Source organism: Grampus griseus, assembly GCF_964374135.1.
Source record: "Grampus griseus genome assembly, chromosome: 3".
Taxonomy (NCBI): Eukaryota; Metazoa; Chordata; class Mammalia; order Artiodactyla; family Delphinidae; genus Grampus; species Grampus griseus.
The window spans coordinates 59,948,938-59,965,444 of NC_139019.1; the positions used below are offsets into that span (position 1 = coordinate 59,948,938).

Sequence of the window (16,507 nt, forward strand, 5' to 3'; positions counted from 1 at the left end):
ACCTATTTATTGCAACTACGACAAGGTATTTTACAACCTCTGCAGTCAGGTGAGCTAGATTGGGCTTCTCTCTTACATTGTGTGATCTTCAACCAGTCCAGTGATCTCTGAAGCCTCAATTTTCTCATCTCTAAGAGGGAATTGGGAGTACCAGCCTTACAAGTGTTGTTATGAGAGCTAAATGAAATGATACAGCAAAAAGGAATTTATTTCAGAACACTATGGCAAGGTTAATTTTGTGAATGTGAGGCAGTATTTAGAAAGCACTTGGAACAGGGATGGCCATGTCCTATTTGTTAAATAAATTAAAGCACTCCTAGTGATACCTTTCTTTCAGAGTGTGTACGCAGTTTATGTTATGACACCTAAGCTGCTTGTGAAATTACTTAATCGAGCCACATGGTTCAGTATGCCTGAGACAGCAAAGTACAAGTTTTATGAAACATATTAGTCTGTAATTCAAACTTGAGTCGCATCGAAAATAGCTTTTCCTTAAACTGTTCAGTAGTGAGATGGCACTGCACCGGGAAGGTTGTCACCTACTATCACACAATACAAAGTTGCCCAGGTTCCATATAGTGGGGGCCAGGTGTGGACAGTGGTGTGCCCTCTGTGCTGGGTATTGCGCTGTCAGGAACTTCTGAGTTTGCCATCTTCACAACGGACGGTCTGTTCTTATTTTGTCAGAAATACTCGGAGATCAATTAAACTTGATGGAAAAGGAGAACCCAAAGGGACAAAGCGAGCGAAGCCGGTGAGGTACACCGCAGCAAAGCTGCATGAGAAGGGTGTCCTCCTGGGCGTAGACGATCTTCAGATAAACCAGTGAGTGGCACCAAAAATCGGCACAAAGCACACCCGCCCTCCCATCCCTCCCGTCAAATCTGACTCCCACTTCAGTTTCCTGTGGCCTTTGAAGAAGGCCTCACTTGGTCTGTCAGGGCTTCCCCTTGCTTACAGATGACAGGAGAAAACACGTGTATTGTAATCTCTAGTCTTCCCATAAGGCCTGGAGCGTCTGATGCTGCTGGTCAGACTAAGTGCTGATCGAGTGATTGTGCTTCCCGTGGCTTAGCCAGTGTGTTGGGATTTGCCAGCTTCGCCTCTCCCTCCAAAAGAACTGAGTCATAGCAGTGAGAAAAGAAAAGCTGCCTTTTGGTCTAGCTCAGTGAGTGTTGTTTACAATTGCAAAACGGTACCTCTCTGATTTGAAAGCTGTGTGCTGATGCCTGGGTCAGAGCCACTCCAGCAGTGTGCTACTACTGTGTGTATTTGAGGTGGAGGAGAAACCCTCCTCCGAGCCCCACACCAGGCACTAATGGGTTTGCCATTTTAAAAGGACCATAAGTCCTGTGCTCCATCACTTCCTTTTCCATTGGAGGACGCCAGACTCACTGTGTGTACTCCTCTGTAACTCCGGCTTCCTCCAAGGCCTGGCTTCTCTTGCATTTATCCCATCCAACTTTCTCTTGACGGAGACCAACTCAGAGAAAATGCTTCTTCCCCTTTGAAGTTGCTGTAAAACTAATCATCTAAAATGCTCAACTGGCCTGTCAGCAGTAAAACTCAACATTTATAGTTCTGTGAATCTCATATAATTTCAACTGTATATTATGCTCTTTAAGAGCAAGGACAATATTTTGCATTTCTCTTGTAACAAAGCACCTACTTCAGTGCTCCGTGGGCTGCAGATCTCAACACGAGCCATATTTCCAGTGAGCCAAACTGGACTGATGGTGGGAGATTTGGGGTAACTTCCTTAGAATTTTCCCAGCAGGCTGTTCACTAGGAATGGTAACTTAGGGTCCATTCATTTGTTTCAGCCTTAAGCGTATATTTGCAGTTCCACATGTGTGAATGGTCCTTTCTTCACTAGGTTTAAAAATGTTACATTTGATATCTCATCTACTGAAGATGTGGGCATCTTTGATGTCAGATCAAAATTCCTGGGTGTTGAGATGGAAAAGGTGCAGCTCAATATTCAGGTAAGCTGGGATTCCTGCAGGTTGGGGTGAGTTTTATAGTGGGGGTCCTTCTTGGCTTCCCTGGCTGGCATTCTTTTTTTTTATTATTTTTTTTTTTTTGGCTGCATTGGGTCTTCGTTGCTGCGCGCGGGCTTTCTCTAATTGCGGCGAGCGGGGGCTACTCTTCGTTGCAGTGCGCGCGCTTCTCATTGCGGTGGCTTTTCTTGCTGAAGAGCATGGGCTCTAGGTGTGCAGGCTTCAGTAGTTGTGGCACGTGGGCTCGGTAGTTGTGGCTCACGGGCTCTAGAGCGCAGGCTCAGTAGTTGTGGCGCACGAGGTTAGTTGCTCCGCGGCATTTGGCATCTTCCCGGACCAGGGCTCGAACCCATGTCCCCTGCATTGGCAGGCGGATTCTTAACCACTGTGCCACCAGGGGAGCCCCTGGCTTGCATTCTTCATGACAACAATGAAATTTAACAGGAGACCAATGCCAGCCTTATTTGCCAGTATTACTTTGTGTTGATGATTTTTTTAAAGCTATGATTTTCCAAATTATTGGAACTTAAACTGCTTTTAAATGGTAAACCATAGCAGTGAGTTTTTCTAAGCTATGTTTTCATTTTGAAGCTTAGAGAAAAGAATAACATATGTAAAAGTATTCAGAGCTATTAAGTAAAGGTAGGAAAGTTTCCTTTTCTTAGGAAATTGCATTTCTTCCTAAGATAGCATATACCCAGGATTGGAACTTTCTGGATCTCATTTCTCCTTCTTCCCTTTCTCCTTCCTAGAATTATTTTTGCAGCAGTTTCTTAAATTTCTTTGTTTTTGTGGGACAAAATTCCTTTGTCTTGTGGGATCACAAGAAAGAAAGACATTGTGCAAAACCGATATCTGTAAATAGAAAAATGGTGTTTGCAGTCAGAATTACTGCTATTTTCTCATAAGAACCACATTTAAGCCAAATATACTTGAGCAGAAACAGAAAACAGTTTATGTGCCACCAAAAAAAAAGGAGGGAGGGTGCAAGTAAATGTTTATCTCCTCCCAACTTAATTCTTGCACAGAATCAGTTTAGAGCTGTGATTGAGTTTTCTTTTTTGATATGATTGAGTTTTTAAATGGAAATAGCACCTATTTACCTGGGCCCCCAACTACTTGTAAAACTGTTCCCAGGTATTCTGCGTGTATCTACATGGAACATCATGATAAGCCACTGGGAATGGTGTAAGTTCCAGCCTCACTGCCTCCCTAGCCTGTGGCTGAGATCCGTGGAGTTACACCTCCACCCCTAACCCATGGGACAAAATACACAGGGCCCTTCTTTTCTGTCTAGCATTCCTTATAAGGCTAAAAAAAAAAAATGAGAGCTAAATGGGTTTTAAAAAGACACTGAGATAATGGAGTAAATTAGAGTTAAGAGAGAAAATTGAAGATATTATGTAATTATGAAAAGTATACTTAACGGTATTATTTTCTTGTTTATTTTAAATGTCACTAAATGTATCCATCTAAAAATTTAACTGAAAGTCTTGAGTTACTCTGTGGAATACTTAGATAAATATGGGAAGAGAAAAGAGTGTGCTTGTGGTGATATGCCTTGGGTAGTGATTCTTCTGTAGCAAAAACGTATCATGTGATTGCCAAGAAGGAAATGATCCAAGCCCAATAAACATCAACTCAACAACAGATGAATCACAAGTGACCAGGAGACACCTGTTTAGAGAGGTCTCAGGAATTCCACAGGACTTCCTTTTAACACTATGCAAACACCAAGCTTCACTTGCTCCTTTGTTAAAAGTTTCATAGTAGGATTAGCTGTTCACACCATTCGTTTAGACACAGTTGTAAACTGTTACTCCTTAGCTGTATGCAGGTGGCTATTATGCTCCAGATTTTTTTCAGTCATTGACATATCATCAGGACCAGCTACATAATTTGCAGGGCTCAGTGCAAAATGAAAATGCAGAGCCCCTTACTCGAAATTGGTGAGAATTTCAAGATGATGACAGCAGAGCATTAAACTAAGTGCAGGGCCCTTCTTCTAATCATGGGACCATGCACAGGTCGAATGCCCACAGAGCCAGCCCTGCATATAATAGCTGTCAGACATAAAGTCAGACTTATCTTTTCACACAATTTATGGCTTTCAGACAATTCTAATATGAAACAAATTACCAAAGAGAAATGTGACGGCCCAGTCTTCAGTGGGAGTCAAGGACTTTGTTTCTAAGAGGACAAAAAGGGAGATTTCTTCTAACATTATGCTTCTAGGTTTTCTACAGGCCACTCTTTCCTCAGTTCCTAAAGATGATATCCTAATTATAGCCTGTAGCCATATACATAACAGGAAGGTGTGAGTTACGTGAAGATATTCTGCTTATATAAACAATGGCCAGTGTTTATGGAGGGCTGCAGTCTTGGTATTCTTCCTTTCCCAGATGAAGAACTGGGATTCAGAGAGCACGTTATGGAAGGGCCGCTGGAATCCAAACTCTTCATCTCTCTACACTGCTGCCTCTCTCACAGGATTCCAGTTGTTCCTGACCAGACGAGAGTGGCTTACAAAGTGTTTGCAGACTTCTTGATCTCATATGCCCAATAACACGCCTATGGGGTTGGCAGTGTCAGCCCCAATTTACACACAAGGAAACAGAACCTCAGAAAAGTTACATGATGTTTTAAGGTTGTAAGATAGCAAATAGTGGAGATAAGACTAAAATCTGGTCTTTCAACCACAAGTACAATCAGAGTTCCTCTGTTCCCCTTGGGGGGCCCAGCTAATTCCCCTCCATACATGATTCCTTCTCAATTTAACCATATTGGTTTCGTTCCTTTCCAAGACTCTTTGACAGATGTCGCCTTTCCCAAAGGAAAAGTGAATCTCCACTATGCTTTAATAGGCAAAACCATTCTTGATGAAAGAACTTCACTTCCCTATGGAATTTCCATCCCAGAAGCATATCTAAATAATGGAGGGGTTTAGTTGAGTGCAGTTGGAGATAATTGAGAAAGTAGAGCAGGAAGCCGGCAAGAGCCCTTCTCTCAAAGAAGACTCCACCTTCTGCAGGTGGCCTTGCTTGTTATGGACACAAGGCATTATCATTGAGAAACAAGAAATTTCCAGAGCTAGAAGCAGGAAAATGAGACCCGGGTATGAGTCTAGGGCAGTTCAGGAATGATATCTTCTATCTGGGAAAGCCCCCCTGTCCTGTGTTGTTGTAAAATGTTACTGCTTAGTCTCATGCATTTGGCTGGTGTGAGCCAGTTATTAATTTATAAACGAAGGAAATTTTATTAATTTTTCTTTGTTTATACAGCAGCAATGAAACAGAATGATAAACTTACTTGAGAATGAGGAACAGAATACAGGGACAGAAGTAGTCTAGATCGGAACGAGTTGCTTTGTACAGTGGTCTCCAAATTTCACTCTCACAGTTTTCCTCAGTAAATAGAGCATTTCTCCGTATTTCTCTATATTTATTTATTTATAAATATACATGCTCTTGGCACTTTACTCAAAATCTACTTTATAAAATACATAGAAAATGTACATGCTTAAGAAATGAGGAAAAAATAAAAATAGGACTAAAATAAATGTCACTCCACCTTAGAAAACCCTGGCTCTTCTAAAGGATATACCTCATCTTGCTGTAACATTTGTGTCTTGAGTTTCTCAATTATAATTAAACTTTTAATTCTATGTCTAATATTAACGGTAATGGTTTTCTCTCGTAAAGTCCTTATCAATTCTAAAAATCTGTTTTCTTTCATCGAGGTGAGTGATTCTCAAACTATGGCACCCAGACCAACAATATCATCATCCCTTGGGAACCTGTTAAAATGCAAGTTCTTGGGAACCACCCCAGAGATCCAGAATCAGAGATTCCTGGGGGTAGGACCCAGCAATCTGTTTTAACTGGCCTGTGTTTTTAAACCAGGTGATTCTAATGCACACTGAAGTGTAAGAATCCCCACCGAGGTCCTTAGGTCAACCGAATCTTATTGTTGTCAACAGTCTTCTAGAATGTGTTTTAAATTTGGGAATGTCAAATTGGAGGTGTGATTGATGTTCCTTACAATTTCAGGATTTACTTCAGATGCAGTATGAAGGAGTAGCTGTGATGAAAATGTTTGATAAGGTTAAAGTGAATGTAAACCTTCTCATATACCTGCTGAACAAGAAATTCTATGGGAAGTGAAGTGCCTGAAGAAACTCATGGATTCTGTATCACCTGGATTAGGAAATGAATCTGTTTAGTATTTTTGTTTTTAAACATGATTGAAATTACTGCTTATAAACGTGTGATTTTTTTTTTTTTAAAGACCAAAACCGTTCCGAAGAATGTACCCATGTGCCTTTTTGATAATCTGATACTGCAGTAGAATGATACACAAAATGAATTAACGTAAACACTGCCACATTATACTGTGGTGCAGGTACTCTGATTTAAAACTTTGGATATTCTGTGATTTGTTTTAAAGTAGGGAGAAAATAACTTTAGCTGATTAGGGACAAATGTGTAAACCTATTTTCCTATAAAAAAATTTTTAAATGTCCCATTTGAATACTGTAAGTCTTCATAGATTTTTTTTTTGATCTGTGGAGAAATGGAACCTGAATTATTTGTAATGAATTATTTAGAGAGATACTTGGTTCTAAGCCCCACCTTCTGGGAGTTATCGATTTTAAAGAAAACTTTTGTGCAATTCAAAGTGAAGTTTTTATAAGTAATTGAAAGTGACAGTACAATAACACTTTCTGTATAAAAGTATATATTTTATGTGATTTATTCCTACTTAATGAAGTGCACTACTGCCTCATGGTAGAGACTCTTGGACCCAGAGCCTCTCAGTGACTAAGGAACAAGGTGGATAGAGATCGTAGGCCTCACCCCACCTCCACCCCTCACAATTTATTTGAATATTTCAATTGTGCCTCTCAATTTTTTTTAATGCAATAAAATCAGTATCTGGATGGTTTTTAAATGTATTCTTTGAAAATTGTTTTATGTAAAATAAATGTTACTGAATTACATTAATTTGACTTCTGTCTGAATAAATCCAAATCATTTAGTGGGTAGGAGAAGGTTCTTGGTGGGACTTTGGGGGAAAAGAAGTACAGTTGACCCTTGAACAACATGGGTTTGATCTGTATGGGTCTACTTACACATGAATTTTTTTCAATAAAGAACTGTAAAAAAACCATGAATTTCTTTTCCACATCTTTTTATTTTTGATATCTGGTGTTAATAATATGTATAACATCTACAGTGTTTTATATCATATAAGACAATATTAATGTAGGTACTGGCAGATTTGTTTTATAAACAGATGACATAAACTTACAGGATTGATAAATACAGTGCAGTACTGTAAATGTATTCTCCTTATGATTTTCTTAATAACCTTTTCTTTTCTCTAGCTTACTTTATTGTAAGAATACAGTACGTAGTACATATAACATACAAAATATATGGTTATTTTGGTTATTGGTTAAGACTTTAGGTCAACAGTAGGCTATTAGTAGTTAAGTTTTAGGAGAGTCAAAAGTTACAATCAGGACTTCCCTGGTGGCGCAATGGTTAAGAATCCGCCTGCCAGTGCAGTGGACACGGGTTCTAGCCCTGGTCCGGGAAGATCCCACATGCTGCGGAGCAACTAAGCCCGTGCTCTGCAGCAAGAGAAGCCACCGCAATGAGAAGCCCGCGCACCGCAACAAAGAGTAGCCCCCGCTCACCGCAACTAGAGAAAGCCTGCGCGCAGCAAGGAAGACCCAACACAGCCAAAAATAAATAAAAAATAAATTCTTAAAAAAATATGTTATACTCAGATTTTTGACTGTGTGTGGGGCATGGCGCTTCTAACCCTCACACTGTTTAAGGGTCAACATCTACAACTGTGCCATTTAGGGTATAGTTTATGGGGAGGAAAAGTAATTTTCCCTCTACCCTTCTAAGTTCTTGGCTGATACTGCCCCCCCATAATATAAGACAGATTAACAGGAGAAAAAGAGAGGTTTAATGATGCATATACCTCCTATATACCTGGGAGACACACAGGAACTATCTGCCTAACTATACCCTCACTTACTGTGCTTTGCCTGCTCCCCCAAATGGCCCAAGCCACCACCTTAAATACCATCTCCAGCTAAAGGCAAAAGACGATGGGGGGAGCAGTTAGGGGAGGTAATCAGGCAAAGCAGAGTAAATGAGGGTATAGTTATGCAGATTTCAGCCTCTGCCTTTTCCACTGATAAGAGTTTCTAGAGATTTAGTCACTCTTCCTTGTTCTGAGAAGGAAACACCCTTAACGAATGGAAAGTTCCCTTATAAACGTAAATGTCTTTTAAAAGAGTGTAACTTTACTTGGTTTTCAGAGCTTCTCCTATATCTGCTGTTTTTCAAAAATAACCAGCTCAAAGTAATCCTTCTACCAGAGAGGCATATTGTGGGGATGGCAAATTTTCCCCTTCAAGAGTGAACTGCTGGGACCAAGAGATCCAAGACGCTGTGGCTGACACAAGGTAGCAGTTTGTTTTCTCAAAGGCAGGTGAGCAGTCCCACAAGTTACTAGGGATCCAAGCTGGCCAGTTGGCTCTGTCCTTGTCACTGATTCCTGGCTGGCAGGAAGGGGGAAAGAAGTCCGGGGCAAGTCATTTTGTTTCAAGCTCCATATGTTATTTCTGTTTACAGTCTGCTGGCCAAAACTTAGTTACATGGGGCTTCCCTGGTGGCGCAGTGGTTAAGAATCCATCTGCCAATGGGACACGGGTTCAAGCCCTGGTCCAGGAAGATCCCACATGCCACGGAGCAACTAAGACCGTGTGCCACAACTGCTAAGCCTGCACTCTAGAGCCCATGAGCCACAACTACTGAGCCCATGTGCCACAGCTACTGAAGCCCGCACGCCTAGAGGCCATTCTCCACAACAAGAAACCACTGCAGTGAGAAGCCCACGCACCGCAAAGAAGAGTAGCCCCCTCTCGCCACAGCTAGAGAAAGCCCACGCATGGCAACGAAGACCCAACACAGCCAAAAATAAAATACATAAATTTAAAAAAAAAAAAAACTTAGTTACATGACCATGACTAGCTTCAAGAGAGGCTGGGAAGTAAAGTTCCTAGCTAAGTCATGCGCCCAATTAAAACCCAGGGGTGGAGAGGGAGGTGGTTCTATTTGTAAAGAAAGGGAACAGTGATACCTGGGGACCAATCAGCTGTCTCTGCCACAACAGTAATCCAGGCTCTCGGGCTGGACCCCCCTCACTCCAATACTTTGTATTCTGTTCATTCATTCAACAGGCTTTATTTTCCACGGAGTTTACCCCGTATTCAGAAACAGTTCGCTTATGCTCATTTGGCACACTAAACTTGAAGGTAAGCTTGACAGAATTTGGAAAATTCAAATTTTAAAAGAGTAGAATCTGCTACTTTGATGATTGTTTCAGGCTTATACAGATTTTTGACATAGGACACCTTGAAACAGTGTTGTCTCAGCAGTTTGTAGATGCGTATGTGTGTGTGTGTGTTTTAATGTATTACCCTTACTACAGGCTTCTGTAAAAGGAATCAAATAAACATACAGTAAAGCTTCACCTTGAGAATAAACCTCCCTGTACCCTACAGCTAGCATTAGGTGAGGAACAGGAACTGGGAGGAGGTAGGAGTTACGTTAAGCTTCCTTCTTCGTGCTCTAGGAAAGACTTTTAGTGGAAATGTACAGGAAGAGACAAAATTAAGGAAAGATGTTTGGAGGTAAAAGCCAACCTTTCACAGCCTCTCAAAAAGGGGCTTGTCTTAAATTACCTTTACTGATACTGTGTCTTTTTTGTGGATTCTGTCTAGGGTCACTCTCTTTCAGACTGAAGAACTTTAGTATGTAAGATGGCTAACAATAAATTGTCTCAGTTTTTGTTTATCTGGGGAAAAAAGGGGGGGGGGCTCGTTTTAACTTACTCCAGCACTGAGTGACATGCTTGAGTGTTATTTTTATGGAGAAAGATCTTTCTATCATGCCAACGTCCTCGAGGAAAGCTGTGAAATGTTTTCTCTCCGTTGACCCCCAAGATGAGGTTATTGTTGAAGATATTACCAACCGCTTCTTTTTTGAGATCTTTAAGGGACATGGATGAATGAGTGACCCAGAGAAGGAGGCATATTTTGGGATGGCATATTCTGCTACCGTTCACCAGCTTCCTCCCCAGGGCTCATAGCTTTTCTTACTCATAGGAAGAAGGGGAAAAACTGGGTTTGCTTTTTAAAACACGGAGCAATTGAAACACTAACTTCATTTTTGCATAGCTGACTCCTGTATTTTGATGTATGTTTGATCATGTTTCCACTGTTACAAAAATGATTTTTGGTCTGGAACGCTGAGGGGGGTCCATGCTTGCCCCGAACTCCACTTTTTAGCACCTGGAACTTAAAAAGGCAAAAAAGACTTAACAGGACTCTAACTACTCGCAGAGAATGTGCTCTAGTGATCTCCAAGAGAGGGCGAGCCTTTGCATACTTTAATATTTTGGAAGTTTGTGATGAAGAAGGAGACCCAATCAGTGAGATCACTGTCTGACATGGCATACGTTAAAAAAAAAAATTACAAGCCCAAAATGGACTCATTCTCACTCTCCACCCACATCACAGCAAAGCAAGACTTGATTGCAGTTTTAACCCCGCCCAGAAATGTGACCTTTAAAACAGTCAATCTTAAATTTCTGGATCAACACTATTGAGCTAATCTGCACGATAAAGACCCCTGCAGTACCCTTCCCCCAAAAGAAGATGGCCTGGCTTGAAACAAATCCTTTCTTTTCTTCTGCTTAGACCTTCTTTCCCCACCCTCCACCAGCCTATAAAAACCCCCTCAGTGTGCCTTTCTAGTTGTTACACGGGATGATGCCTGATTCTTGCACCTTTCAATAACGCCAATTAGATCTTCAAATCTACTCAACTGAATTTTGATTTTTAACACACATCTCCCTTATGTCACTGAAAGACCAGAACCATGCTGTGTATGTTGGTGTATGTGTGTGTGGTCAGGCACTAATTAGAGGTGCTGTTCATGACGTAATTTTTACAACTTGGACTGTGGTTAGGTAGGGGTTTGTGGTACTCCTCAACATTCCAAGAGGCAAACCACAGAACTCTGAATGATGGAAGCTGTCTCTATTTTGAGAAATTCTGGTGAGTACTAGGTGGTCTAACTGCTGATCAGCTTTTTGAAAAATCCATTGCCTCTATTACTGCAACCAGGACTTAGTAACAGGTTAAAATAGAGCCTTCTAAGTCTCCTCTAAGCTCCAGAGGACAGAGACTGTTACAGTCACTGCTGTATGTCCAGAGCCTGGCAGTGCCTTGAGAATGGTGGGGAGGTGGAAGCCCAGCATCGGATCCTGCCAGGGGGTTGAGAAGGAGAGAGACCGCCACCACCTCTCAGGAGTCCCAGTATGGCTTTTGGCCCTTGTATACATGGGACAGTTACTGATTATCTCAGTTTAACAGTGCAAATGCTCTCTTCAAATAAAATAGTGCATACAGATTGTCTAGGTTGCCTCACTGTTGTTTCCTCAGAGTATAACATCTCTTAGCTAAAATATATTGGAAGGTGTGATGGTTAATTTTATGTGTCAACATGACCTGGCAAAGGGATGCCCAGATAGCTAATAAGATACTATTTCTGAGTATATCTGTGAGGGTATTTCCAGAGTAGATAAGCATTTGAATCTGCACACTGAGTAAAGATTACCCTTACCAATGTGCACAACCATCATCCAATCTGTTGAGGGCCCAAAAAGAACAAAAAGGTGCAGGCAGGGGGAATTCTCTTTCTCTCTTCTTGAGCTGGAACATCTGTCTTCTCCTACTCTGCGACATCAGAGCTCCTCGTTCTCAAGCCTTCAGACTCTGGGACTTAACACCAGTAGCCCCCCAGTTCTCGGGCCTTCAGTCTCAGACTGGGAGCTATACCATCACTTCCCCTGGTTCTCAGGCCTTTGGACTCATTGAATTATACCACTGCTTTCCTGGTCACCAGCTTTCAGACAGCAGCTCATGGTGGGACTTCTTGGCTTCCATAACCATGTGAGCCAGTTTCAATAATAATTCTCCTCTTACATACATCTCTATGTATCCTATTGGTTCTGTTTCTCCGGAGAATCCTCACTACTACAAAAGGGAAATGAACAGATATGAGAAGTGAAAGATATTGAGTTCACCTTATATAACTTGAACAAGTTTCTATTGTTTGCTTTTTAACAGATACTGAATTTGACCTTTACGAGCACCGCAAACCACAGGGATAGTCTACCATTCTGTCCATGGTATAATTAGTGGAAATGCATTGTTGACCTATTATAAAAGATTAACTTTACTTCTAAACCCAAAATACCAATGCAGGTTTGTATCAACAAAAGGTAGAAACGGGACTTCCGTTGGTTAGCTTGTACCATGATTACAGATCTACTGTTTGCTTTAAAAACAAATGTAGAGGGGCTTCCCTGGTGGCACAGTGGTTAAGAATCCGCCTGCCGGTGCAGGGGATACGGGTTTGAGCCCTGGTCCGGGAAGATCCCACATGCCTCGGAGCAACTAAGCCCGTGCGCCACAACTACTGAGCCTGCGCTCTAGAGCCCGCGAGCCACAACTACTGAGCCCGTGTGCCTAGAGCCCGTGCTCTGAAACAAAGGGAATCCACCGCAATGAGAAGCCCACGCACCGCAACAAAGAGTAGACCCCGCTCACTGCAACTAGAGAAAGCGCAGCAACGAAGACCCAATGCGGCCAAAAAATAAATAAATTTATTTTTAAAAAAACTATAGAAATATCTGCACAAAATCTGGAGAATCGCACACCTAATTTGCATACAGCTTGATTTCATTTCGTAGAAGCCTGGATATCACCACCGTTAGCTTCCAAAATGAAATTATTAAGGCAAGTTTTTGGGATATGGTGTTGTCCTCAGAGGGCTTCAATCAGGGGAGGAGTAACTGGAATAGCTGAAGCAGGTAAGTCATCTAATGGGTTTAAACAAAACTGCTTTCATAGGATCTTGGGATTAAAACTTTCACCATTTGGATAGTACATTTGTTTTAAAACACTACTAAATACCAAACACACTATGAGAGGATAGCTAGTGACTCATTTTGGTGCCAGACAAGTTCAAACGGGAAATGAAAACAGGGAACCAATATTAAGTGGTTCCAATATGAATGACGCTGCAATGATGAGATTTCATTTCCAAGGGATATTAATATGTGAGGTAGCCATCTCTGGCTGGGTCAATTTTCTACTCCAGGGAACCTGCACGTATTTGCTCTAAAACCAGGAACAAAAAAGGTTTTGGTATGGGTAACATGGAACAAAAGAAGTAGAGAGATTGATATCTTTTTCAAGAAGCCCTAAACAGCACACAAATATTACAGGAACTTTTGTAGAGAAAACAGAACATCACCAACAGACCATAACACAAAACTGGAAATTAATCACAAAAAAGCCAGTCAAAACTTCCAATAACTTATGGATGGAAGAAGATAGAATGAAGTTGACAAAATATTTAGGCCTGAATTGCATATTTGAACATATCAAAACTTGCAAAATGTAGCCAAAGCGGTCATTTCAGGGAGAAGAAGTGAAAGCTAAGCTAAGCAATCAGTTCAAAAGGTTAGGATAATTAAGAGTAAATCCAAAGAAAGTAGAAAGAAGGAAAATTTTTAAAGCCTGTGTGAAAATTAAGGACACTAAAATTAAGCAATAAAAGCAACAAAACAAAAAGATGGGCATTAAAAAATGGTCATTTCTGGAGCTTCCCTGGTGGCACAGTGGTTGAGAGTCCGCCTGCTGATGCAGGGGACACGGGTTCGTGCCCCGGTCCGGGAGGATCCCACATGCAGCGAAGCGGCTGGGCCCGTGAGCTGTGGCCGCTGAGCCTGCGTGTCCAGAGCCTGTGCTCCGCAGTGGGAGAGGCCACAGCGGTGAGAGGCCTGCGTACCGCAAAAAAAAAAAAAAAAAAAAAAGGTCATTTCCAACCTTTGGCCAGATTCATCAAGGGGGAAAAGAAGTAGAAATAAGTTATATTAGGAATAAAAGTGAGGCCGAAACTACAGATAAAATAGATACCTTTAGAAGAATAAAATGTGGTTATATAATACAAGGAAATATCAATACTATAGTTTAAAAAATTTAGATATACAGGTATCAAACAGGTAAATCTAAAAAAATGCAAACTGCAAAAGTATTCTTAGAGTATGTTACTCTTCATGTAAATATTTAAAACACACAAAACAATACTAAGAAAAAAAATTGAGGGGAAGTACAAATGTACTAAACTTAAAATACAAAAACGTGGATAAGAAAGTTACTTTTCCAGGCAGGTAAAAAGAATGGAATCAGAAAAGGGAAATGAAAAAGCTTAAACAATTATATATATATATATATATATATATATAATTAAATGCCATGGGTGTTATATTAGGCTCTGTAGTTTTCTATGCTTGAAATATTGTGTCATTTAAAGAAAAGCAATACAAACTATATGGAATCCAGTTCTTTTTCCCTCTCAAAGCAGTGGTTTTCAAAATGTGTCCCCAGCAGCCTCAGCGTCACCTGGGATCTGGTTAAAAATGCAAATTTTCAGTCCATTTCCCAGACCCGCTGAATCAGGAACTCCGGAAATGGAGCTTAGCACTGGGATTTAACACGTCTTCCCGGTGATTCTGATCCATGCTGAAGTTTGAGAACACTGTCTTAGAATATTGTTACTCACAACTTTGGTCTGGAAACCCTCGGACATTACCATCACCTGAGGGTGCTTGTAAAAGTGTAGAATCTGATGTTATAGGTCTTGGATGGAGCCCAGGAATCTGCACTTGTGCATGTTAAAAGTCAAAACCACTGTTTTTTATTGTTTGTTTTATAACACCTTTATTAGAGTATAATTGCTTTACAATGGTGTGTTAGTTTCTGCTTTATAACAAAGTGAATCAGCTATACATATACATATATCTGCATATCTCCTCCCTCTTGCCTCTCCTTTCCACCCTCCCTATCCCACCCCTCTAGGTGGTCACAAAGCACTGAGCTGATCTCCCTGTGATATGCGGCTGCTTCCCACTAGCTATCTATTTTATATTTGGTCATATATATAAGTCCATGCCACTCTCTCACTTCGTCCCAGCTTACCCTTCCCCCTCCCTGTGTCCTCAAGTCCATTCTCTACATCTGCGTCTTTATTCTTGTCCTGCCCCTAGGTTCTTCAGAAACTTTTTTTTTTTTCTGATTCCATATATTTGTGTTAGCATACGGTATTTATTTTTCTCTTTCTGACTTACTTCACTCTGTATGACAGTCTCTAGGTCCTTCCACCTCACTACAAATAACTCTATTTCATTTCTTTTTATGGCTGAGTAATATTCCTTGTATATATGTGCCACATCTTCTTTATCCATTCATCTGTCGATGGACACTTAGGTTGCGTCCATGTCCTGGCTATTGTAAATAGAGCTGCAATGAACATTGTGGTACCTGACTCTTTTTTTTGTTTTGTTTTGTTTTGTTTTTTGCGGTACACGGGCCTCTCACTGTTGTGGCCTCTCCCATTGCAGAGTACAGGCTCTGGACGCGCAGGCTCACGGGCCCAGCCGCTCCGCGGCATGTGGGATCTTCCCGGACCGGGGCACGAACCCATGTCCCCTGCATCGGCAGGCGGATTCTCAACCACTGCGCCACCAGGGAAGCCCTACATGACTCTTTTTGAATTATGGTTTTCTCAGGGTATATGCCCAGTAGTGGGATTGCTGGGTCATATGGTAGTTCTATTTTTAGTTTTTTAAGGAACCTCCATACTGTTTTTCACGGTGGCTGTATCATTTTACATTCCCACCAACAGGGCAAGAGGGTTCCCTTTCCTCCACACCCTCTCCAGCATTTGTTTGTAGATTTTCGGATGATGGCCATTCTGAATGATGTGAGGTGATACCTCATTGTAGTTTTTATTTACGTTTCTCTAATGATTAGTGATATTGAGCATCCTTTCATGTAAAACCACTGTTTTTGAAGGTAAGTTCACTTTCTGGTGCTGCTCAACTAGCAATCCACAATCTTTAGAGAACACTAAAGTGAGGAAGAAATACCTCATTCTGTTCCACTCTCCTCCTTTGTTCCGTGTATTGAAGCCCCACTATCATGGATACTTTAGTTAATGGGCACAAAGAATTTATTTAAGCATTTCATTCTTTCAGCAGACCTCTTTTTGTCACTAGAGGTACATGCTGTTCTAATAATGAAGCAAAAAAAAAAAAATTCCTTTTAAACTTTAGTTTTAGAAAATGGTTAAAACATTTTCCAGCAATGAAACAGATAAAATTTAAAAGTATAGTCAGAGTACTCCATTCTTAAGGCTATACATACGTATATACTTGTATGTGATTACAATTTCTTGAATGATGGACAGAAACTTTTAACAGTGGTCATCAAGCAGATGTGGTTCTTAGAAGGGAAGGCTGAAGACACTTTTACTTTTCATTTTATATCCTTGAACTGTTACAATATT

General features: G+C 41.0%; 1 protein-coding gene across 1 annotated transcript in view; it reads left to right on the plus strand.

The window, feature by feature from the left end:
* IQGAP2 (IQ motif containing GTPase activating protein 2) overlaps positions 1-7,130 on the plus strand; it is a 289,265-nt gene extending 282,135 nt beyond the window's left edge. The window contains exons 34-36 of the mRNA XM_082650860.1: positions 688-825; positions 1,877-1,985; positions 6,050-7,130. Coding sequence (XP_082506986.1) covers positions 688-825; positions 1,877-1,985; positions 6,050-6,163 — 361 coding nt within the window. The 3' untranslated portion in view covers positions 6,164-7,130. The remainder of the gene's footprint in view (positions 1-687; positions 826-1,876; positions 1,986-6,049) is intronic.
* The last annotated feature ends 9,377 nt before the right edge of the window (positions 7,131-16,507 follow it).